The 24,380-nt window shown below is 45.2% G+C and overlaps 1 protein-coding gene across 1 annotated transcript; it reads right to left on the minus strand.

Moving 5' to 3' along the window:
• Positions 1–5,232: 5,232 nt before the first annotated feature.
• Positions 5,233–24,380, minus strand: LOC308153186 (NLR family CARD domain-containing protein 3-like; the record flags this gene model as incomplete). Its single annotated transcript, XM_080526272.1, has 10 exons — positions 5,233–5,768; positions 6,970–7,016; positions 7,132–7,305; positions 7,494–7,667; positions 19,680–21,468; positions 21,844–22,066; positions 22,241–22,331; positions 22,746–22,853; positions 23,387–23,494; positions 24,376–24,380. The coding sequence occupies 10 exons, from the start codon at positions 24,378–24,380 to the stop codon at positions 5,233–5,235; spliced, it is 3,255 nt and encodes a 1,084-aa protein (XP_080382398.1).

The raw sequence follows: 24,380 nt of genomic DNA on the forward strand, positions 1-24,380 counted from the left end.
ATAACATTTGTTTTACTCACAGGTTCAAATGACCCCACCCACGGCTGTTCTAGTGTTAATGACCCCACCCACGGCTGTTCTAGTGTTAATGACCCCACCCATGGCTGTTCTAGTGTTAATGACCCCACCCACGGCTGTTCTAGTGTTAATGACCCCACCCACGGCTGTTCTAGTGTTAATGACCCCACCCATGGCTGTTCTAGTGTTAATGACCCCACCCATGGCTGTTCTAGTGTTAATGACCCCACCCACGGCTGTTCTAGTGTTAATGACGCCACCCATGGCTGTTCTAGTGTTAATGACCCCACCCACGGCTGTTCTAGTGTTAATGACCCCACCCACGGCTGTTCTAGTGTTAATGACCCCACCCACGGCTGTTCTAGTGTTAATGACCCCACCCACGGCTGTTCTAGTGTTAATGACCCCACCCACGGCTGTTCTAGTGTTAAGGCACATCGACAAATCTCCACGTGTGCAGTTGTTCCCCTTTAAAGCAAAATCGGATGTTAGGAATTTGTGACAACAGTCCTGTGGCATCTGTTTACCATCTGAACAGGGTCAGGGTGTTTTATCCCCTTGTTCTAACCCTACTGGTTGAAGTTTAGGATGGTGGGGTCGGCTCATCTGATCCGAGGTCTGAAGTTCTGCGACTTCTCCACATAACAGACGACTGAGGTGTCTCATGGCTTTTATAGCAAGCGTATGTTTATCAATAAACTATTTTCAATGCATAACTTATCCTGTGGTCATCTGTGCGTTCTTACTCCTGGGTCCAGTGCCCCCTAGGCCAGCGGTACCCAACTTTTTTGGACTCACGGCCCACTTTACAAATCTCTACAGTATTCACGGCCCAAAACTAGAGGGAGCGTGGCAAAAAAAATAAGAAAAAATAGCGGTTAAACCATTAAAGCCGAGCGGCAATGTTTTATATAGCAGGTGATCAAATACCAAGATCGTAAATGTTGTATGTGTTCAATATTTACGACCAAACATCCTTATGTGTGTGGGCAACTCCCGACTCCCGACTAGGGTTGCCAGATGGGCTCTGGGTTTTTTTGGTGGAATTAGCGGTTTTAGACTGTGGTTAGGGTGGAAAATGTCGATCCCATCTGGCAACCCTGTTCGCGAGTCCGATTGTGACGGGGATGGAATGTAGCCAATCAAGAAGCGAGCTGACTTCTTCTTTTCGGATGGAAATATCGGCGCACACCACACAATACGATCACGTTTTTGTAACAAAAAAACTTCAATAAAACATTTTTTTTGCCCATGATTTGGCGGCCCACTTGCAGTACTCTCGCGGACCACCAGAGGGCCGCGGCCCATAGGTTGGGAACCGCTGCCCTAGGCCCCTCTACTCCTGGTCCAGTCCTACTCCCCTAGACTCTCTACTCCTGGTCCAGTCCTCCTCCCCTAGACTCTACTCCTGGTCCAGTCCTCCTCTGCTAGACTCTCTACTCCTGGTCCAGTCCTCCTCCTCTAGACTCTCTACTCCTGGTCCAGTCCTCTTCCCCTAGACTCTCTACTCCTGGTCCAGTCCTACTAGACCCTCTACTCCTGGTCCAGTCCTACTAGACCCTCTACTCCTGGTCCAGTCCTACTAGACTCTCTACTCCTGGTCCAGTCCTACTAGACTCTCTACTCCTGGTCCAGTCCTACTAGACTCTCTACTCCTGGTCCAGTCCTACTAGACTCTCTACTCCTGGTCCAGTCCTACTAGACCCTCTACTCCTGGTCCAGTCCTACTAGACTCTCTACTCCTGGTCCAGTCCTACTAGACTCTCTACTCCTGGTCCAGTCCTACTAGACTCTCTACTCCTGGTCCAGTCCTACTAGACTCTCTACTCCTGGTCCAGTCCTACTAGACTCTCTACTCCTGGTCCAGTCCTACTAGACTCTCTACTCCTGGTCCAGTCCTACTAGACTCTCTACTCCTGGTCCAGTCCTACTAGACTCTCTACTCCTGGTCCAGTCATACTAGACTCTCTACTCCTGGTCCAGTCCTACTAGACCCTCTACTCCTGGTCCAGTCCTACTAGACTCTCTACTCCTGGTCCAGTCCTACTAGACTCTCTACTCCTGGTCCAGTCATACTAGACTCTCTACTCCTGGTCCAGTCCTACTAGACTCTCTACTCCTGGTCCAGTCCTCCTCCCCTAGACTCTCTACTCCTGGTCCAGTCCTACTAGACTCTCTACTCCTGGTCCAGTCCTCCTCCCCTAGACTCTCTACTCCTGGTCCAGTCCTACTAGACTCTCTACTCCTGGTCCAGTCCTACTAGACTCTCTACTCCTGGTCCAGTCCTACTAGACTCTCTACTCCTGGTCCAGTCCTACTAGACTCTCTACTCCTGGTCCAGTCCTACTAGACTCTCTACTCCTGGTCCAGTCCTACTAGACTCTCTACTCCTGGTCCAGTCCTACTAGACTCTCTACTCCTGGTCCAGTCCTACTAGACTCTCTACTCCTGGTCCAGTCCTCCTCCCCTAGACTCTCTACTCCTGGTCCAGTCCTACTAGACTCTCTACTCCTGGTCCAGTCCTCCTCCCCTAGACTCTCTACTCCTGGTCCAGTCCTACTAGACTCTCTACTCCTGGTCCAGTCCTACTAGACCCTCTACTCCTGGTCCAGTCCTACTAGACTCTCTACTCCTGGTCCAGTCCTACTAGACTCTCTACTCCTGGTCCAGTCCTACTAGACTCTCTACTCCTGGTCCAGTCCTCCTCCCCTAGACTCTCTACTCCTGGTCCAGTCCTACTAGACCCTCTACTCCTGGTCCAGTCCTACTAGACTCTCTACTCCTGGTCCAGTCCTACTAGACCCTCTACTCCTGGTCCAGTCCTACTAGACTCTCTACTCCTGGTCCAGTCCTACTAGACTCTCTACTCCTGGTCCAGTCCTACTAGACTCTCTACTCCTGGTCCAGTCCTACTAGACCCTCTACTCCTGGTCCAGTCCTACTAGACCCTCTACTCCTGGTCCAGTCCTACTAGACTCTCTACTCCTGGTCCAGTCCTACTAGACTCTCTACTCCTGGTCCAGTCCTACTAGACCCTCTACTCCTGGTCCAGTCCTACTAGACCCTCTACTCCTGGTCCAGTCCTACTAGACTCTCTACTCCTGGTCCAGTCCTACTAGACTCTCTACTCCTGGTCCAGTCCTACTAGACTCTCTACTCCTGGTCCAGTCCTACTAGACTCTCTACTCCTGGTCCAGTCCTCCTCCCCTAGACTCTCTACTCCTGGTCCAGTCCTACTAGACCCTCTACTCCTGGTCCAGTCCTACTAGACTCTCTACTCCTGGTCCAGTCCTACTAGACCCTCTACTCCTGGTCCAGTCCTACTAGACTCTCTACTCCTGGTCCAGTCCTACTAGACTCTCTACTCCTGGTCCAGTCCTACTAGACTCTCTACTCCTGGTCCAGTCCTCCTCCCCTAGACTCTCTACTCCTGGTCCAGTCCTACTAGACTCTCTACTCCTGGTCCAGTCCTCCTCCCCTAGACTCTCTACTCCTGGTCCAGTCCTACTAGACTCTCTACTCCTGGTCCAGTCCTACTAGACTCTCTACTCCTGGTCCAGTCCTACTAGACTCTCTACTCCTGGTCCAGTCCTACTAGACTCTCTACTCCTGGTCCAGTCCTACTAGACTCTCTACTCCTGGTCCAGTCCTACTAGACTCTCTACTCCTGGTCCAGTCCTACTAGACCCTCTACTCCTGGTCCAGTCCTACTAGACTCTCTACTCCTGGTCCAGTCCTACTAGACTCTCTACTCCTGGTCCAGTCCTACTAGACTCTCTACTCCTGGTCCAGTCCTACTAGACTCTCTACTCCTGGTCCAGTCCTACTAGACTCTCTACTCCTGGTCCAGTCCTACTAGACTCTCTACTCCTGGTCCAGTCCTCCTCCCCTAGACTCTCTACTCCTGGTCCAGTCCTACTAGACTCTCTACTCCTGGTCCAGTCCTACTAGACCCTCTACTCCTGGTCCAGTCCTACTAGACCCTCTACTCCTGGTCCAGTCCTACTAGACTCTCTACTCCTGGTCCAGTCCTACTAGACCCTCTACTCCTGGTCCAGTCCTACTAGACTCTCTAGTCTACTCTCTCTCTACTCTCTCAGCTGTGTGATGGCTGAGTGGTTTCAGGTGGGCAGATCAGGAGCTGTCCATGGTGCTGCACAGGGCTGCGTTCAGATAGAAATACATCACATAGAACAAGACATGTGTAGAGTCATCATGAGGTCACACTGTTCTTTGTTTCACAAACACTTTATTGATATTGACACAGTCATCATCATCATCATCATCATCATCATCATCATATTAAAATGAAGGAACTTGAGCAGATCTCTCTGTCTGTCCATTTGGACTTGCAGGGCTTCACAAGAGCTACACTGACACACACACACGCAGGAAAATACATGTATATAGAATAGAAATATATGTACATTGGATAGATAGACAAGTACAGAAATACATGGAAAGTGAATTTCAGAACATGTACATGTTGTATTGACAGAGGAGGAGCGCTGTCTTCACATCCACTCCCTGCTATCTTACACACAGCTACATAATACACATCTGAACTCAAACACACAACTTGACCAACTCTTACACACATCCACTCTCTCTCCTCAGGGTCAGAGACTCTGGGTCTCAGAGTTCATCACCAGTCTGACTGATAATATAATGATTCATCGGGATTGTTTCACCATCAGTTGCATTTCTAATAAAATAAAAAGGTAATAAAAGAATATACAGACAAATTCATGCTTCTGTTTTGTCAGTCTATTGGACTTTTCCACATATTTCACAATGAGCAAATAACCAACTGGTCGTCATCAACTGCTGCAGACAGGATCTGAGGCAGGAGTATAAACCTACACTGACACAGTCCTGAAGACTTTACAGTCAGAGACTCCATCTCACAGGACCTGTGCTGCTGCCCTCTAGTGGTCAGAGTGGGACTGACACTACACACAGAGGACACATGGCTACGTAATACAGCGTCATAGCTCAAATACCCAATGTGACTGACTCTTATGTACATACACTGCTGCCCTCTAGTGGTCAGAGTGGGACTGATGTAACCAGCAGGGCTCAAACTGGGGACCTCTCCCCTGGATGACCCAGGGTGTATGAAGTGTATGAAGCTTGATGTGTGTGTAAAACTACATCATGACATCATGTTATGATCCATCATGTTTCAGCCTTAGGTGTTCAGTTTGATCTCCCTTAGACTAGTTTACACAGGGTCACTGAGCCATCGTACCCAACCACAAACCCTGGGTAGAGGGGCTCAGTGAATGTGGAGTGGAATGTGTGCAGGAGGGTCAGTGTGTCAGAGGAGACGCTGTAGAAGGACAGAGTGCCGGCCGGCCAGTCCAGATACACTCCTACTCTCTGGGAGTCAGAGGAGGGGGCAGGTATGTCAGTTCTCTTATTATTGTGCCAGGCAGTGTAACGGTCAGAGGTGTCAGGGCAGAACAGACTCCAGGACTTGTCATTGTATCCCAACCCACAGTCATCACCCTTCCCTCTCCTGCTGATTCCTTTATATGTCACTGCTATAGCAGCCTCTCCCCCCCTCTCTACCTCCCAGTAGCAGCAGCCAGTCAGACCCTCTCTACACAGCACCTGTGACCAGTAGTTAAATCTCTCTGGGTGATCAGGATACGGCTGCTGTCTCCCACATGTCACCTTTCTGTTGTCCTCAGACAGAGAGAGGTCTCTGTTCGCTGTGTTTGGGTCCAGTGTGAGCTCACAGGCATCTGATTGAGAGGGCCAAAATAATCATCATATCAATACAATTGGATAAATTACAATATTCATGAGATCTTGTTAAGCCCAGTTCACCTCTATGCAACGTGACGGGTCAGTTTTGGAACGTTTAGACCGTTAGAAAAAACTCGGCAACTACTTGCGACCGACGGGAGGTGAAACAGATGGGTGGTGAGACAGGTGAGACAGATGGGTGGTGAGACAGGTGAGACAGATGGGTGGTGAGACAGATGGGTGATGAGACGCAACGAGACACAGACAACTGTTTCCATAACAACAAAATAAGTTGTGTTTACCCTGCAAGATGGCTGACAGCGACAGTGACATGCTGGCAGTAGCACTGATCAATAAACGGTGAAGACGCCGAGCTAGGAAATATGGAGCCATTGTTGTCTTGAGTATGTAGCAAAATGCTTTATCTGTCAAGGCTAACACACACACACACACACACACACACACACACACTAGACGAAAACATAAAAACACACCGCTGCACTCATATTCAGACCCCATTGTGATGACAGACCTACAAGTTGAGTAAAGCCAGCTCCATATACAACAACAAGGGACTATCTATTGGCTACGGAGGGGTCAGTTTCATACGTATCACTCACTAAGATGTACCCCTTTCTAGATGAGAGTTTAAAGAGTCTTGCCTACCTGTCTACAAATGTCTAGCTAACTTTTCATCTTTCTCAGCAAAAGCATGTAATAGCTCAACATAGTTGCATGATTAGAAGAGTTTGCACTCTCATCTTTACCACAAAATATTAATTCCTGTTTGGCTCGGAAACACGTCGTATTAATAAGGTCCACTCCGCTTCTTGGCAACAGATGACGCTGGTCTGTGCTACTTCCTGATTGGCTGAAGAGAAATATCAGACGTTCCATAAAATCTGGATGTTCTGCTGAGACTTGACATGTCAAATCTCTGGCGATTCCTTGCGACTGCGACTCGAGTTCCATTGCATCACGTTGCATAGATGTGAACTGGGATTTATGGTAATATATTGTTTTTTTTACAAAATATTACTTATTAATTTAAAATGTTTTACAAGGGATTCAACTAATTCACATTTACTAATATTGTAGATTCACATATTAATACAATACTGGTGCTCTGTTTGAACTCAGTTGTACCCTGATTCTTGAGTAATCACAGTCCTGTTCTCTACAGTGTTGGTGACTTACATTTGATCAGCCCAGGTTTGAGCCTGCACTCTCCACCATGGTCCACACTGTATCAACCACAGAAGAACATACAGTGGTTGGATGACACACTCACAATCATGTGGGAAATAGATACTGTGCATTAATCTCATTGATGCGTCCAGCCACATATTCAGCCTTTACCTGAGTGTCTGTAGTTTACAGAGTGGATCTTTCTGTACAGCAGAGAGCAGCGCCAGTCCTGAGTCTCCTGGGTGATTGTAGCTGAGGTCCAGCTCTCTCAGGTGGGAGGGGTTAGCCCTCAGAGCTGAAGCCAGAGAAGCACAGCCTTCCTCTGGGACTCCACAGCCTGACAACCTGGGGAAATAGTGTCACTCCATCTAATATCAAGAATCTGATTGTTTCTCTCTAATGTAGTACATCTTTACAGCTTTAAATCCTCAAGTAGCAGATGAAAGGCTAGACACATTGTATTTAAGTGAAGAACACCTAGTGCATCATAATGACCCAAAATACTCATGCTTCTACACCCCAAAAGACCTCACCTCAGTGTCTGTAGTTGACAGTGTGGACTCCCCAGTCCAGCAGCGAGCAGTTTCACCCCCCCGTCACGTAGATCATTATGACTGAGGTCCAGCTCTCTCAGGTGGCAGGAGTCTGAGCTGAGAGCTGAGGCCAACGCTTCACAGCACCTCTCTGTGAGGTCACATCCATTCAGCCTGAATGAGCAATGAATACAGGTTAAGTCATTTTGAGTCAGAGAAAATGATGTGATGTGTTCTATTATTTCCAGTTACATGTCACCGCACCTAATTAGGATATAATGACATTTTCATCAAAAACCCTTACATGGGCTGTTTTAGGATTTTAATATTTCACTAGACCAGTATGTGACAGGGCATGGTTAAAAAGTCTGCAACTAGGGCAAAATCATTTTTCTGTTTTTTCCAGATTATGAAAGGGTAGATTGTAAGCTTTAAAATGATGTGTCATACATTGAAATCTGAAACAAGTTGAAGAAGTCATGGATATTTGAATGTTGATACCCCCTGAACCGCCGTACTGAGATATCTAGCCTCAAAAGTCTTCAGAGACGTTTTTCACAGAGGTAATGGGTGGGAACAATAGCTGGTTAACTCCACCCTAATCACTCCCTCAAGACAACCACACCCTCAAGACAACCACTCCCCCATTACACTACCTGTCATTATCTACCTGTCATCTGTCAGTGGGGTTGTTGCAGGGCTGACACGTTTAAATAGCTAAACAATAATAATAATAATGATAATAATAATAATAATTCAAGATTCATGATTTCTTATTGCCATGTGTGCCAAAAGTTTATTACATACAAGTACAAGAGAGTACAAGAGAGTAAAATTCATGGCAATGGAAAAAATTAGGCAAGATACAATTGAGCAATACAATAATAGAATGGTAAAAAATAATAATGTTGTGTCCGTGTGCACATGCATTTATCATTATCGTCCATAAAGCATCTAGTGGGACTTCAGTGTAGTTCCTTCCCATCCCATCTGGGCATCAAAGCTGTAATAAAAAAAGAAGACAGTACATTTAAAATGATTGCCCACTGTTACCAACACCACTTTTAACGAAATAGCCTACTACTATCTTCATAAAATAGAATTGCTTATATAATGACAATGACAAATACCTGAAGTGCTGGTGACTCTCATCAAGGTGTCATCTCTCAGAACCTCTCACCTCCTCATTCTGTAACACAGATGTCAGGTCAGAGGTGTGGACACTTCTCTAGTGTAGGTTTTCCATAGACTGAGGCCCTGTCCACACCTATACGTTTTTTTGATAAACGTGGATTTTTATATTCGTTTTGGGGGGGTCGTCCAGATGCAAACGAGTTTTTGCCCCCTGAAAACGAAGATGTTTAAAAATGCCTGCCAGAGTGAAGATGTTTAAAAACGCTGTATATTCGCCGTATATTTTTGGTGTGGACGAGATAGACGGAGCTTTTTGTATTCGTCACGTCATCATGCGCGTAGATTTCTATGATCATGCACACTGCAGCTGTTTGCTGTTCCCTCCAACGTCATATCCTGCCACCAGTAACTACTATGTTTACAACAGGCAACGGTGGTCGAGGCTACACAAGCGAGGAAAATGGATGTGAACAAAGTGCTTCTAGTTCTTTCACTGTTGACTGGACTTTTAACCTGTTTACAGATAAATGCACAGTTAATGATCGAGAACATTGAGAGACAGAGGCGTCTGATTGGCCAGCGGGGCTATGGGGATAATATTATATCGCCGACTACTGGTGTGGAATGCTCAATGCCAGCGTTTATATTGCGTTTAAACATGCTGGTGTGGACGGTAATATTTTTATATACGAAAAACGTTTATCAAAAAAACGTATAGGTGTGGACAGGGCCTCAGTGTACTGTAAGTAGGATAGTGAAATCATTTAAATTCACAGTATTATTCTACAGCAAATCTACATATTAATAAAAATATAATTTAATGAATTAATCATTATTTTTGATTCCACACAACATTAGCGTTCATTACAAAAGCATTTACTTTACTATAATCTATTCCAACATCTTTAACCAGTCCCTGTCCCAGGCCACCGTCCCACCCTGCCTGAAAACCTCAACTATCATCCCAGTCCCGAAGAAAAGCACGGTGAGCTGCCTAAACGACTACCGCCCGGTGGCACTCACACCAATCATCATGAAGTGCTTCGAGAAACTAGTCCGGGCCCACATACTCACACGCCTCCCGCCCAACCTGGATCCATACCAGTTCGCCTACAGAGCCCACAGGTCCACAGAGGACGCCATAGCGACGACTCTCCACGCCACTCTATCCCACCTGGAGAGGGGAAACAGCTACGCGAGACTGCTCTTCGTGGACTTCAGCTCCGCCTTTAACACCATCCTTCCAGACAGGCTAGTGACCAAACTACTAGACCTGGGTCTATCACACTCTATATGTGCGTGGATCAAGGACTTCCTGACCGACCGCCCCCAGAGGGTGCGGGTGGGCCCCCACACCTCCACAGCCCTCAGCCTCAGCACTGGGTCACCCCAGGGCTGCGTGCTAAGCCCCATCCTCTACAACCTCTACACCCACGACTTCACCCCCATCCACCCCAGCAACTACATCGGAAAGTTTGCAGACGACACCACCGTGGTGGGATGTATCTCGGGGGGGGGACGAGGCGGCGTACAGGGATGAGGTAGAGCAATTGAGCAAGCTGTGCAAGGTTAACAACCTGCTGTTAAACAAGTCAAAGACCCAGGAATTCATCGTAGACTTCAGGAGGAAAAAGTCCGAGATCCTGCCCCTGCTCATCGACGGAGAGAGCGTGGAGATAGTCTCAAACCTCCGATTCCTGGGACACAACATGCGGGATGACCTGACCTGGAAGGACAACACTAAAGGCACCATCAAGAGGGCACAACAGCGGCTATACACCCTGAGATGCCTCAAGAAACAACACAGCAAGAAGGAGATGCTGGTGGCCTTCTACCACGGCGCAGTGGAGAGCATCCTCACCTTCGGCATCTCCAACTGGTTCCACAGCTGCACGGCAGCGGAGAGAAGCGACCTACAGAGAGTCGTGAGAACAGCACAGAGGATCACCGGCGCCCCCCTCCCCTCTCTGGAGGAGCTGTACAAAACACGCTGTCTCAGGAGGGCCTCCAAGATCTCCAAGGACCCGACCCACCCTGGGAACGAACACTTTGTCAAGCTGCCCTCGAACAGGAGGTACAGGACCCCGGCCGCTAAGACAAACAGACTGAAGGACAGCTTCTACCACAGGGCCGTCAAGGCCCTGAACACAGAAAAGGCCTAAGTTCTGGGCCCAGGACAGTCCGGACGGATTGTATGGCAGCTAGTGCTGAGGCACAAACATGTACATTTTCAAGCCTGCAAACTGTGACACTTTAAAATAATGTGAAAAAATACTTTCTTGTGAAATATGACAACCCTAGTTGACTATCCGTGCAGTATAGTACAGTGGATTGTGTACATAGCCCCTATTGATGTAAACCAGCTCCTTACCTTCTTGTGATTTTATGCATCTATGCTTTTTCTAAAAATGTGTTTCTTTTTCCTTTCCTAAACACCAGGGGAGCCTCCCCTCCTAAATTTCGTTGTTTGGTACCTGTACTGTAGCAATGACAAATAAAGTCTATCTATCTATCTATCTATCTATCTATCTATCTATCTATCTTACATCTCTAACAAAGCTACCTAGCTAGCTAACAAGCTAACACTTGTTTGGCTATGGTACACACACACAAACACACTAAAATGGTGCATGAAACATACTGTACAGTATGTTGCATGTTTAGTAGGTCTCCAACAAATGTATTTATTCATTATGTTTTATCTTTGACAACGTATTTCCTCCTCCCACCATCTCCTATTAGTTTTGGAGAGGGGTGGCATGATTGTGGTGAGCAGTTTCAGTGGTCTGATAACTGAGGCTAACAACGGCGCTATCTACCTTATTCACAAAACAACAAATAACTGATTGGCTATCCTAAGTAAACAACACAAAATCCTAGTATACAACACATGTAACTCACTAAAACTTACCCAAGAACACAGCAGAAGGTCTGTCTGTAGACGACTGTCCCATGAAAGTGAAGTGGAGATCAATGTCTGAAATCCTGTTGTCTTCTCGTCATCGTCAGATTCGGAGTTCGGAGGTCCCGTTATGTATAGTCCAATTTGAAGGAGTTCATTAATTGCCCACGGTCGATATTTCTGCCTGCTTTTTAAATTCTGTTGATAGCGTTAGCTTCAGCCTCCATCTTGTAAACTTGTAAACAGATCCACAAGCAGATGGCTCCTTACATACAGCTGGGGTGTGGCTACACACACTGCCACACTAATACGAATAATATCCCCCTCCCGACTTTGCTAACTAAATGTAGGTATTTAGTGAATGTAAAACTGTTGGATATGATATCGAGTGGGTTCTTCATTGCTTCGTTTGTCGTCCTATGCCAAAAACCGGAAAACACATTTTTTCACAACAAGACTTGTTTGGCTCGATTGCGAGCTTTTGTCGTGTATTTCTACTTAAACACACAATAGTATGATAGGGGCCTGTATAAATGCTGTAGGGGAATGTTGTGCAATATTGTGCAAATAGCCCCCTGAGTGTTGTGCAATGTTGGGCAATAGCCCCCTGCCTTGAGGCCATAGTGACATCACAGGGAACGGCCCTCTTGATGAACCAGGGTGAGACCCAAAGATATGTAGTATATTTTAAACACACATGCATAGATAGTTTGATAAGGCTTTGTAACAGTTACATTTACATTTATGGCATTTGGCAGACGCCTTGTTCCAAAGCGGAGCCTTTGGGCCTACATTCTAACTAATCTACACACACACTCTGGCCTTCATGGGGGGTTGGGCAAACACACACACTGATGATTAACAGATGGCTCTCCCCTTGTCCAGTTACAAGGCACTGGTAGATATTTGCATAAGAGGGCAGGCATCTAGGGGACTGGAACAAAACAGCCAGGGAGGGAGAGAGCTTCCTCTTTTCCAGCCCAGGCCACCGGAGAACACATGTATGTATATATCTGTTTGTAACTCTGATTAAATCGTCTTAAACTCAATAACTGTTCTTTGATTCAAAACCAACAATAAATTAACATCATAAGTGGCGAGACTAGCCCCGGAGATAAATATAGCTTAATTTACAGTATTTTGCAACTCTTCAATTCAACAAGGAAGGTAGGTTTTCTGCAGGGACCCCTCCCTCGTCGATTGGTGTGTTCAAAGTTGACTGAATCTAAGTTATAGTCAAAAGAATCTTGTGTAACGTTAATCTTGTTGGAATAGAAACAAATCTTTCATAATCTTTAAGCCTGGGTTGGTGATATAGGGCCGAATTTGGTAATTCGCTTTTTTGTGTAAAATTGTATTAACATATTAGTTTGGTAACTAATAGTTGTGATTTGTTTAGATGGTATTACGGAATATCGTGAGTGTGTGTGTAAAATTGTGTTTTGATAAAGTGTAATAAGTCTGTTTTGTAAGAAAGAGCATTATTGTAGAACTGTAGCAGAAGTGTGTGCAGAGCCCTTTAGAAAGAGCAGACGCCATTGTCCATTGTGTAAACGGAGCAATAACACGCACGCTCAGGCACGCGCGCAGACGCGCAGGACACACACAGAGACCTTCTAGAGGAACAGTGAAAAACATATGAGAAAGATTTGGTTTGGTAACTAATAATCTAACTGCATTGAAAGATAATCTTGAAATTGTTGTGTCGTGGAAAATAAGAGTATTGTGGAAAGCCAGTACGGTGTAAAGTTTAAATCCCACAGGGGCGATTTTTTCTAGAGGACAGCTAGAGGCAAAGAAACCCCCCCTCCTTCCCTTTCTCTCTAATGCTGTAGGCCTACAGTGATACACATGTTGTCTCATACAAGGCTGTCTTTGTCTCCAGTTTCAAAGAGAAAAGGGGGGGTGAAGGAGCGGGCGCATGCGCGTTAGCCGGAGCACTTTCCACCTAGTGGACAAAACACGACAAGACATTTTTCGGTTGCTTGCCACCATCTGCTGGACAAAACACGACAAGACATTTTTGGTTGCATAGCTCCGCCTAGTGGACAAAACACGACAAGACATTTTAAAACACTGATCCTCTCTGAAATCTATCTGAGGTCGATGAAATAGTCCTTTACATTAATAAATGGATGGTTGTAAATGATTGTAATATATTACATTACTTTAATTAATTTAATTAATTACAAATTGATTGAATTAATTATTCAGATCATTTTATTTTTCTGTTTTCACAAAACTTTGATCAATTGGTTTGTAATAGTCTAATGATAACGTTTTCTTTTTAATAGCTGAATGACTTCACAGGTTTACATCAATGAAGTGTCAATGACTAAGTCTAATTAATTATGCATTCCTTTCAAATAACAAGTCGATTTCTTTACAGATTGTAATTAATAATTAATCATTCATTCCTTCCAAATAACAAGTCGATTTCTTTACAGGTTATAATTAATATTCGTATTTTACATCTTTTTATTTCAAGTTAAGTTCTTTTTCACAGCTTTTGATTAAAGAATAGCAGAACAGTTTCTATCTGAGGATTAAGCAGTAAAAGGGTTTTTGTAAATCGGTGAATACTTAGGTGTTGACCAGCCTTTGTGATTTGATAATTGTGTTGACCAGAACTGTAATTAGTATTGAATGAGCAATTAAGTGACACATGTTCATAAACAATTAGGAAACACATTTAAGTATAAAGTACTTACACAGATATTAGATTTAAGTTAATACTGCACTGACATACACAAGAGGCAAGTCTGTTATTCTGAGTTGCAGGGTTTTGTGTGGACGGTTAATACAGTTAAAAGTTAGACTAGAATCTGTTTAGCAGATACGGCAAAAGAAGGTGGGTTGTAAGAAAAGTACACCTTATAGAATATTTTCAGCATATTGAGCAGTATAAATCAATCAGCTTAAAATGGGAGCAAATTCAACGAAGGTGTTTAAAGATATTAGTGAGGATAGTGGAATGTTGGCTACGTTATCCCCTATGGCTGTAGTGGAAAAAATGAATCCTCTTGTTAGGGAAATTAGCAAAATGTCTACGAAATGGAATAGCCGTTGGGCATACATTGAACAGCCGTGGCCGAAAGAGGGCAGCCTTAATTTACAAATAATTGCAACATTGGAAATACTTATCAATGTGCACAAAGCACATCAAAGAGGAAAGATTAGATCAGAGAAACGCAAGTTAGAATTAGCTATTTTAGATCTATTTAAGGTAGAGGGACAGAAAATAGCTCAGATGGAACCGGAAAAGAAAAATGAATTGGCCAGAACACTGGAACAGAAATTGAACATTCCATCCACAGACATGTGTCCTGTCTCCAGTCCCCCTCCATATGCTAAGGCACTGGAGGACCATTCCCAGAAGAAGAAGACCAAGAAGGAGCCAAGGGGAAAAGGGGACGACAGGAGTGACGAGGAAGATGACAGCAAAGATGGCCGTGAAGACTCAAGAGATGACGACAGTGCAGATGAAGGCTACCACGCTCAGGTCAGGAAGATGATAGCCACAGCAAAAAGACACCACAGATGGCTGAAGGAGCAACGAGAAAGGGAGGAAGAGGAAGATTGTCATCGAATGTCATCGAATACATTAAAGAACTGTCCAGTGCTGATTCGGGGTAACAAGATAGAATATCATCCTTGGAATCATACAGATCTGTCTGAAGTGATAGAAAAGCTCCCAGTCCTGGAAGATGGTGGCCATTCGTGGACGAGAGAGGTCGACGTGAGACTGACAGGAACGCAGGCCGCAATGGGAGACCTGAAAAGACTCTTAGCTTTTATTGCAGGATTGGATACAATGCAGGAAATATTGATGAAGGCAGGACTTCATAGATATATCAATACATCAGTGTATGATCCAGAGCTCTTCGCAGCAAACAGAGGCAGGCTGTGGAAAGCAATCAGAGAGACTTACCCTACTCACATTCACCCAGACAATATCATTGTGAAGCCACTGGGGGGAGATGAGAATCCCAGGGGTTTTGTTGCCCGTGTGCACTCTCAATGGAGAAGTGTGACAGGGAAAGACGCTGAAGATAACCCCTTAGAAAAATCCATAATCAGGGAAAAAATACAAGAAGGGCTTCCTAACCCAGTTAAGGATAAGCTAGCAGAAGTGGTGGGGCTACGACACATGAACAAAGCTGTTTATATAGACCACGTAGCTCATCAAGTTGAGTTATATCGAAAGAATATTCAGATACAGAAGGCACAAGACGAAGAATCACTCAGAATATTGACTCATGTGCAATTGACTGAAAGCGAGAGGAACATAGAGGGAGTGCAGGCTTTAGCCCCACAGCAACAGCCACCTGGAGTGCAGACTGCTACTTACCAGTCCTACTCACAGGGGCCACAAGGGGGGTATCCTGCTACTTACCAGTCCTACCCACAGGGGCCACAAGGGGGGTATCCATACCCACAAGGGCCACCAGGGGTGCAAGCGGTTCCATACCAGCCATACAACCAGCCTGGCCAAGGACCACCACCAGGGGGATGGACAGCAGCAGGGAAGGAGATGCTAGAACCATGTTACCAATGCGACCAGAATGGACATCTAGCCTGTACCTGCTGCAACAGGCCCCAGGGGGGCGCAGGGGGGAGCCAAGGAGGAGGATATTGGCCCCCTACTACACCTGCTCCAGGAGTGATGAACCCTTACGGAGGCCCAGCAGCTGGCCTATAGGGGTGCCCGGAAGATCCGAGTGGGAGGTGCCAGCTGGTGGTGACAAAGAAGCCTGAAGGCGCCACGCACCTTCCTATGTCTAGAGAATATGTGAAGACAATCGGATTTGAGGGAATTAAACAGCTGATTCCTACAACTGAGCTTGTAGACTTAGAGTACAAGGGACAGAGAGCAACTCTGTCAACACTTGTGTCAGAACACATGCCAACAGGGCTGCTAGGGAGAGATGCTCTATGCCAATTGAACTGTACAGTAAAATGCACACCTGACGGCTGTCAGGTGACGGTGCCATCCGGTGCTCAGATTCCATCGACAGCCAGAGTGATTAAGCATAGAACAGACCTACAAGCTTTGCCTTTAAAGGGAGCTGATATAGAATATTGGGTTGATGGGTCTTGTTACCGGGTAGGAGAAACTTTGTGCGCTGGGTATTCCTTAGTTAAAGCACAGAATTCAAAGTTTATTGTAGAACAGGCTGAGGCAGTTCCTCAGCCTTGCTCAGCTCAGTTGGCTGAGTTGATTGCCCTCACAGAAGCATGCAACTTGGGAACCGGACGGAGAGTGACAGTGTACACCGACTCTGCCTATGCACATAATGTTTGTCATTTTAATGGAGCTGTATGGAGGGGGCGGGGTTTTAAGAGAACTGATGGTACGCCTATACAGCATCACGCACAGATCATGAAGCTGTTACAAGCCATGATGAAGCCAAAGGAATTAGCCATAGTGAAGTGTGCCACACACAGGTCTGACTCATCACATGTCACACAAGGTAACAGGGCTGCAGAGGATGCAGCCAAAGCCATTACAGGAGCAGACAAGGCAGGTAAAGGTCTTCTGGTCACACATGAAAAGCAATTACAGGGCATGGTCACACTTGAGGATTTATTGATGTTACAGAGTAGAGTAACTACGTTAGACAAGAACGTTTGGCTAGCAAGGGGGGCAAGTCAGGATGACACAGGTCTATGGAGGAATCATGAGGGGTTGGTTGTAGCACCCTCAGATTTAATAGGCATGTTAATACGGGAAGCTCATGGATTAGCACATGTGGCTAGGGGGGAGGTAAGACGCAAGATCACCAAGGAATATGGGTTTTGGAGTCCATATTTGATGGAACAGATTGACCATGCTTTAGGTCAATGTGGGGTCTGTTGGAGAAACAACATCAGAGTGGGTACACCAGTGGTGTCTGGGCATATCCCTACCCCAATAGGGCCACGGGTGGTGGATGTACAGAGTAGGCAGGATGTTGTGCCAACAGGTGCCGAGGTTCCCAGAGAACCTGAGAAGGAGGAGCTACGAGGAGATGCTGTGGTGTTGCCAGAGCCAGTGGCAATGCCAGCGTTACAGCCAGTGATATTACCGGCAATGCCTGAAGCCGAGGGGACAGTGGAAAGCTGTCCAGATGCCAATAAACCAGAAACCAACGAAGCAGAGAGGGTTGACAGTCTGGAGGTCCAGCCTGGGAGTGTCCAAAGCCTGGACACCTGTGCTACTGGGGATGCTGGCGAGTGCCTGCATCATGCTTCAGATGATGCTGAGGGCGACTCCCCAGACCTTGATCAGCGTGGGAGGGGACCAGGCGGCTGCCTGAACCTCAATGACACTGACGGACGACGACCAGTTAGGAAAAGATTAAAGACTATGAATAGGGTAGTGAAGCAGCAGATCAAAGGGAACGACGGGAATGGACAGCAGATGATAGCATGGCTGGAAACGGTCTTAGGGGCATGGGAAACTTATTTTGCTAAGATAGGAGCACCTATTATAGCAGACATGATTTTTGACTTTCTTAGGAGACAGGGCCTCATTGACTGTTTTTGGAAAATCAGTCACTCAGTCCACGTTGACGAACTTTTCAGAAGACTAGTCCTCACCTGAGGTGAAGATCTATGCATTAATGCATTCCCTTTGTCCTGTGCTTACTGTTGGGGAATTATGTGTTATGATAACTGAATGTCATTATTTGTGTATTGTTTGTTTATTTCTATATCGTATGTGATTGATGTCGGTTGTGGAGTGATGTAATGGTTACGCGAAGCTAGGAGCGAGGTTCTGTTCCTAGCGCAACGAAAATGGAAGCTCCTGACTATGAAAGTGTTATCAATCTGAGACAGCGGTAAAGGCTGTTCTCCAACTGGGTTCACGTGCTAGTAACCTCTGACCCTGACGCTTCAAGGACAGAGAAGACATCGGTCGTTGGAAGTTTTTGTGTTGAAATATGTATGATGTACTGTGTTTAGATTAATTTGTATTGTTATTTTTAGGATTCTTTTTTATTGTTGATTGTTTTGTATTTGGTTTATATGATATCTTTGGTTGCTGGTACTGGTGCTGGGTTGGTCTGTGTTATTATGTTTCTTGTGTTGTGTGTTGGTGTAGTTTTTCTGTCTTGTTGTTTATTTTTTACATTTTTTTTCTTTGGTGTCTTAGTTGCGGTTTGTGGGGTTTTGTGTTTTTGTTTTTGTTTTGTGGTCGTTTCGTTTCGGAACACCCTCTGGGTGGTCCGAGGGGGGATGTGTCGTGTATTTCTACTTAAACACACAATAGTATGATAGGGGCCTGTATAAATGCTGTAGGGGAATGTTGTGCAATATTGTGCAAATAGCCCCCTGAGTGTTGTGCAATGTTGGGCAATAGCCCCCTGCCTTGAGGCCATAGTGACATCACAGGGAACGGCCCTCTTGATGAACCAGGGTGAGACCCAAAGATATGTAGTATATTTTAAACACACATGCATAGATAGTTTGATAAGGCTTTGTAACAGTTACATTTACATTTATGGCATTTGGCAGACGCCTTGTTCCAAAGCGGAGCCTTTGGGCCTACATTCTAACTAATCTACACACACACTCTGGCCTTCATGGGGGGTTGGGCAAACACACACACTGATGATTAACAGATGGCTCTCCCCTTGTCCAGTTACAAGGCACTGGTAGATATTTGCATAAGAGGGCAGGCATCTAGGGGACTGGAACAAAACAGCCAGGGAGGGAGAGAGCTTCCTCTTTTCCAGCCCAGGCCACCGGAGAACACATGTATGTATATATCTGTTTGTAACTCTGATTAAATCGTCTTAAACTCAATAACTGTTCTTTGATTCAAAACCAACAATAAATTAACATCACTTTCACAATGGCCGAGATGGGGACCTTTTAATGAAACCCTGTCACATATGTTTTCTAGTTATTTCACTTCGTTTTAAATGCAAAATGATAATGTTTACATACATTTCATGCCTTAAATAATGGATCAAGCTTTCAGTTTGAGATGAGTGGCTAGCTCCTTCCAACTGCACCAACTGTAAACTCACTGGCCAGCTAACTTCTTCATCAACTAACTAACTTCATCAAGCAGCCTACTCACTAATTACTATTCTACAATGCATTTTCATAAGCCTGAAATCGTCCTAGTTTAATTAAAGTAATTCTGTCCATCTACTTACAGTGCCGTCTTAGAGGCTGTGAGCACTGGCAGCAGCCTCAGAAGACCCTCCTCTGATCTGGAGTATTTCTTCAGGTCAAACACATCCAGCTCCTCTTCTGAGGTCAGCAACACAAAGACCAGAGCTGACCACTGTGTAGGTGAGAGTGAGGCTTCTGAGAGACTTCCTGAGCTCAGGTAGCTTTGGATCTCCTCCACTAGAGAATGGTCATTCATCTCATTCAGACAGTGGAACAGGTTGATGCACCTCTCTGGAGAGGGATTCTCCCTGATCTTCTTCTTGATGTACTTGACTGTTTCCTCATTGGTCTGTGAGCTGCTTCCTGTCTGTGTCAGAAGGCTTCGTAGGAGGTTCTGATTGGACTCCAGTGAGAGGCCCAGGAGGAAGCGCAGGAACAGGTCCAGGTGTCCGTTCTCACTCTGTAAGGCCATGTCCACTGCACTCTTGTGTAAGTCAACTAGAGGTTTGCGTGTGAGTGGTGACCATAGCTTCCAGTTAGAGGATTTCTGTTTGACCAGGGGATTCTCATTGCTGTTGTTGAATGTGAGGAACACATATAAAGCAGCTAGAAACTCCTGGATGCTCAGATGCACAAAGCTGAACACGTTGTGCAGCCCACACTCCTCTCTGAAGATCTGAGTGCACACTCCCGAGTACACTGAGGCGTCTTTGACATCAATGCCACACTCTCTCAGGTCTTCCTCATAGAAGATCAGATTGCCATTTTCCAGCTGTTTGAAGGCCAGTTTTCCCAGTGACAGAATGATCTCTTTATCCCAGTGTGGATCTCTGTCATGGTCTCCAAGGTACTTCACATTCCTCTGTTTGGTCTGAAACACCAGGAAGTGTGTGTACATCTGTGTCAGAGTCTTGGGCATCTCTCTTCTCTCTGCTCCACCCAACAGTCTCTCCAGAACATCAGCTGAGAGCCAACAGAACACTGGTATGTGGCACATGATGTGGAGGCTCCTTGATGACTTCATGTGTGTGTTGATTCTGCTGGCCAGGTTCTCATCACTGATTCTCTTCCTGAAGTACTCCTCCTTCTGTGGGTCGTTGAACCCTCGTACCTCTGTCACCCGGTCAATACACTCAGGAGGGATCTGATTGGCTGCTGCAGGACGGGAGGTTATCCAGAGGAGAGCAGAGGGAAGCAGATTCCCCTTGATGAGGTTTGTCAGCAGCACGTCCACTGAGACTGACTTTGTGGCATCACAACATGTCTCGTTGTTCTGGAAGTCTAGAGGAAGTCGACACTCATCCAGACCATCAAAGATGAACAGAACTTTATACTTGTCAAAGTTTGTGATTCCTGATTCTTTTATTTCAATGAAGAAATGACCAAGAAGTTCATTCAAACTGCGTTTCTTCTCTTTCATTAAATTCAGCTCCCGAAAAGGAAGTGGAAATATGAACTGGACATCCTGATTGGTTTCTCCTTCAGCCCAGCCCGTAATGACCTTCTGAGTAGAGACTGTTTTTCCAATGCCAGCGACTCCCTTTGTCAGCACACTTCTGTTTGGTTTGTCTTGTCCAGGTAAAGGCTTGAAGATGTCGGTGCATTTGATTGGTGTCTCCTGTGTTGCTGGTCTCCTGGATGCTGTCTCAATCTGTCTGACCTCATGTTCCTTATTGACCTCTCCACTTCCTCCCTCTGTGATGTAGACCTCTGTGTAGACCTTATCCAGAAGTATTGATTTGCCTTGCTCAGCTATTCCCTCAAACACACACTGAAACTTCTTCTTCAGGGTGGACTTGAGTTCATGTTGGCACAACACAGGGAGCTCATCTGATTTACAAAACAATTAACAAAATATTTGTGGCACACTTTACATTAAGTTGAACCAATACCTGCAGTAACTGTTATTACATTGTTTTAATACATTGTTTTTTATAAACAAGTTGTTATATAGTAATTAATTATATAGTATGTAGTGTAGTTGAATGATATAGGAAACTGTCCAACCCCGTAACTATGCAATTATACACAAACAACCAATGTTGTTAATGCTGTAATTACAGAGATACTAAGTTATAGAGGCAATACAATATAAAGAATTACCAAATAGGGATATACATAGTAATTACAGTTAGTGGTGTTTATATTTCCAATATTATTCCAGCCCAGTAACACTTCTCTGTGAAAACATGTGAGGTCTCTTACGTTTCTCCAGTGTGTCAGCGAGCTCCTTCTGGTTCATGTTCCTCAGGACGTGCAGAGTGATCTTCAGAGCCCCCTCTCTGGCACTGCTCTCCTGCTTCTCTTCTTCTACCTCTTCCTCTTCCTCCCCCTGACTCTCAAAGCACTCTGGGTAGTCTTGAGAAATGAGCCTCTTGAACCTCTTCAGCTGATTTCTCACTAAAGTGATGACATTGTCTTCAAGCAACTGAAACATTTAGATAAAAAAGGAGGAGTGAGATAGTTAATAATGGGTAAACCTTTACACCCAAGTCATAGTCATAATCACTTGACTTTGGCATGTAATTGAAACAAGAAAATAAAAACTTTTGTATGGAGATTACTTAGCCATGTTCCATGTCATACTTTCTCTTTAGCTCACCCTGAATATGGAGGCCAGTTCACTTTGACGCTGGACAGACTGACCACTGGGAATCTCTGACTCTGGTCTCTCCACCTCGTCACTGGGGATTCTGGGTAAAAACAACAAATAAGCAGATGTATTTATCCAGCGAAGTGTGAATGAGGCCCAGTTTCCTAAATAGAATAAGTTAAGAGTGTATACCAGACCACTATGGTGATTAAACCTCAAACTAACCCTTGACCAGAATGAGGAGGTCTTTCTCTGAAACATATTGGAGGATCCATAGACAAGTCACTCTTCATGAACACACAGCTGTATATCTCCATTACTAAGTCTAACATTTGAAATTCTGCATTTAATGATAAATGTGCTGAGCTCGTAGAGCTGAAGATTAAGTGATTATAAACTGTACAAAATCCTTGATAGTAGAACCTGAGTTCATTATAGTTACCTGAGGACCTCATGAAACAAACAGGTGGCCTCGTCTCACAGTTAGTTCATCACATCCCCATGTTACACCTACCCTTGTTTACTAGTTCCTTGTCTGAAGTTTATTGGACGGTCCATAGACCGGTCACTCTTCATGGACACACAGCTGGGTACAGGTGAGTCTGGTCTCTCCTGCTGGACCCTGGAGTACAAGGTAGAGTTGTGTTTTAAATATGAGCTCCTAGAGCCAGTTACACAGGAGTGTGGCATTGTGAAGGACAGAGTGTTAATGAACCTGTCTTTGTTTCATTCAGGGGATCCCCATTACCACGGAGGGTTGGGGTGCGCTGGGAGGAGGAGAGTGGGGACCATGTGGCCAGTCCAATATAATATATCTGTATTATAAGTAGCTTTTAGGTTTTTAGTGGCCATCTTCCTCCAGGATCCACTCTCCTCCTCCGTGGACAAGCCTTCTAGGAAGAGGTGCAACACTGTCTGTTGCTGCAGTTACACTACAGTAACTCCTTTAATGATACATATGTTCTGAGCTCCTAGAGCTGAAGATGATGTGATTATAAGCTGGACAATAAATGGTTGTTGCATTGTGTACCTTACTCCCATAACCCCCTCCTTGATAGTAGAACCTGAGTTCATTATAGTTACCTGAGGACCTCACGAAACAAACAGGTGGCCTCGTCTCACAGTTAGTTCATCACATCCCCATGTTACACCTACCCTTGTTTACTAGTTCCTTGTCTGAAGCGTATTGGATGTTCCATAGACCAGTCACTCTTCATGGACACACAGCTGGGTACAGGTGAGTCTGGTCTCTCCTGCTGGACCCTGTCAAACACAAAGACACCAACATTCTCACATGTTTAACAGAAGATAATGGATTTCTAAGTGTGTTCATATATTTGACAGAAAGAGGAGGATTTCTAGAAGTGTATTTGGACTCATAGAGTACATCAACTAACCTTGGACAAGTTGGGTAATGAGCGTCATAGATCTCTCTCCTCATGGACACACTCCTGGTACGGTCAGCTTGTCTCTCCTGCTGACTTCTGTCAAACAACACATGCAGCAAGCGTCACTGATCTACAGAGATATGAAGCCTTTTGGACCGTCATTAAAGGATCATGACTGCTCTACTGATGAGGTAGAATAAAACCCATTGTTGTTTTAGGCCATTGTAACTAGTCTAGAGGTTGAGTGGCGCAAATACGGTCATTGGTTCGATCCCACCTCAGGAGGGAGCTTGCATGTGTCCTTGAGCAAGGCACTTAACCCCTAATTGCTCCAGGGGTGCTGAATATGGCTGACTCTGTCTAGAGAAAAAATACCAAATTCTAACAATTGACTGACAAGTTAATTCCATAGCAATAAATCAGTAAAAAAGCTTTTAAAGTTAAACATAGTTCCTAGGTCAGATGAATATCTTTTTAAAATTACATTGATGTAGCCAGTCTAGATGAATATATCTGTATTGTAGCTTTTAGGTGTTAAGTGGCCATCTCCCTCCAGGATCCACTCTCCTCCTCCGTGGACAAGCCTTCTAGGGAGAGGTGCAACACTGTCTGTTGCTACAGTACGCATTGAACTACAGTATATATACATTACTACGTCTAACATTAATCTGGTTATGAATGAAGTATCTATCTATCATCATCATCATCATCATCATCATCTTCATAATAAATGTCCTCCAGAGACTCTTCTCTTACCCCAT

The sequence above is a fragment of the Nansenia antarctica genome (genome assembly GCF_963989245.1).
Source record: "Nansenia antarctica genome assembly, chromosome: 3".
NCBI classification, from domain to species: Eukaryota; Metazoa; Chordata; class Actinopteri; order Argentiniformes; family Microstomatidae; genus Nansenia; species Nansenia antarctica.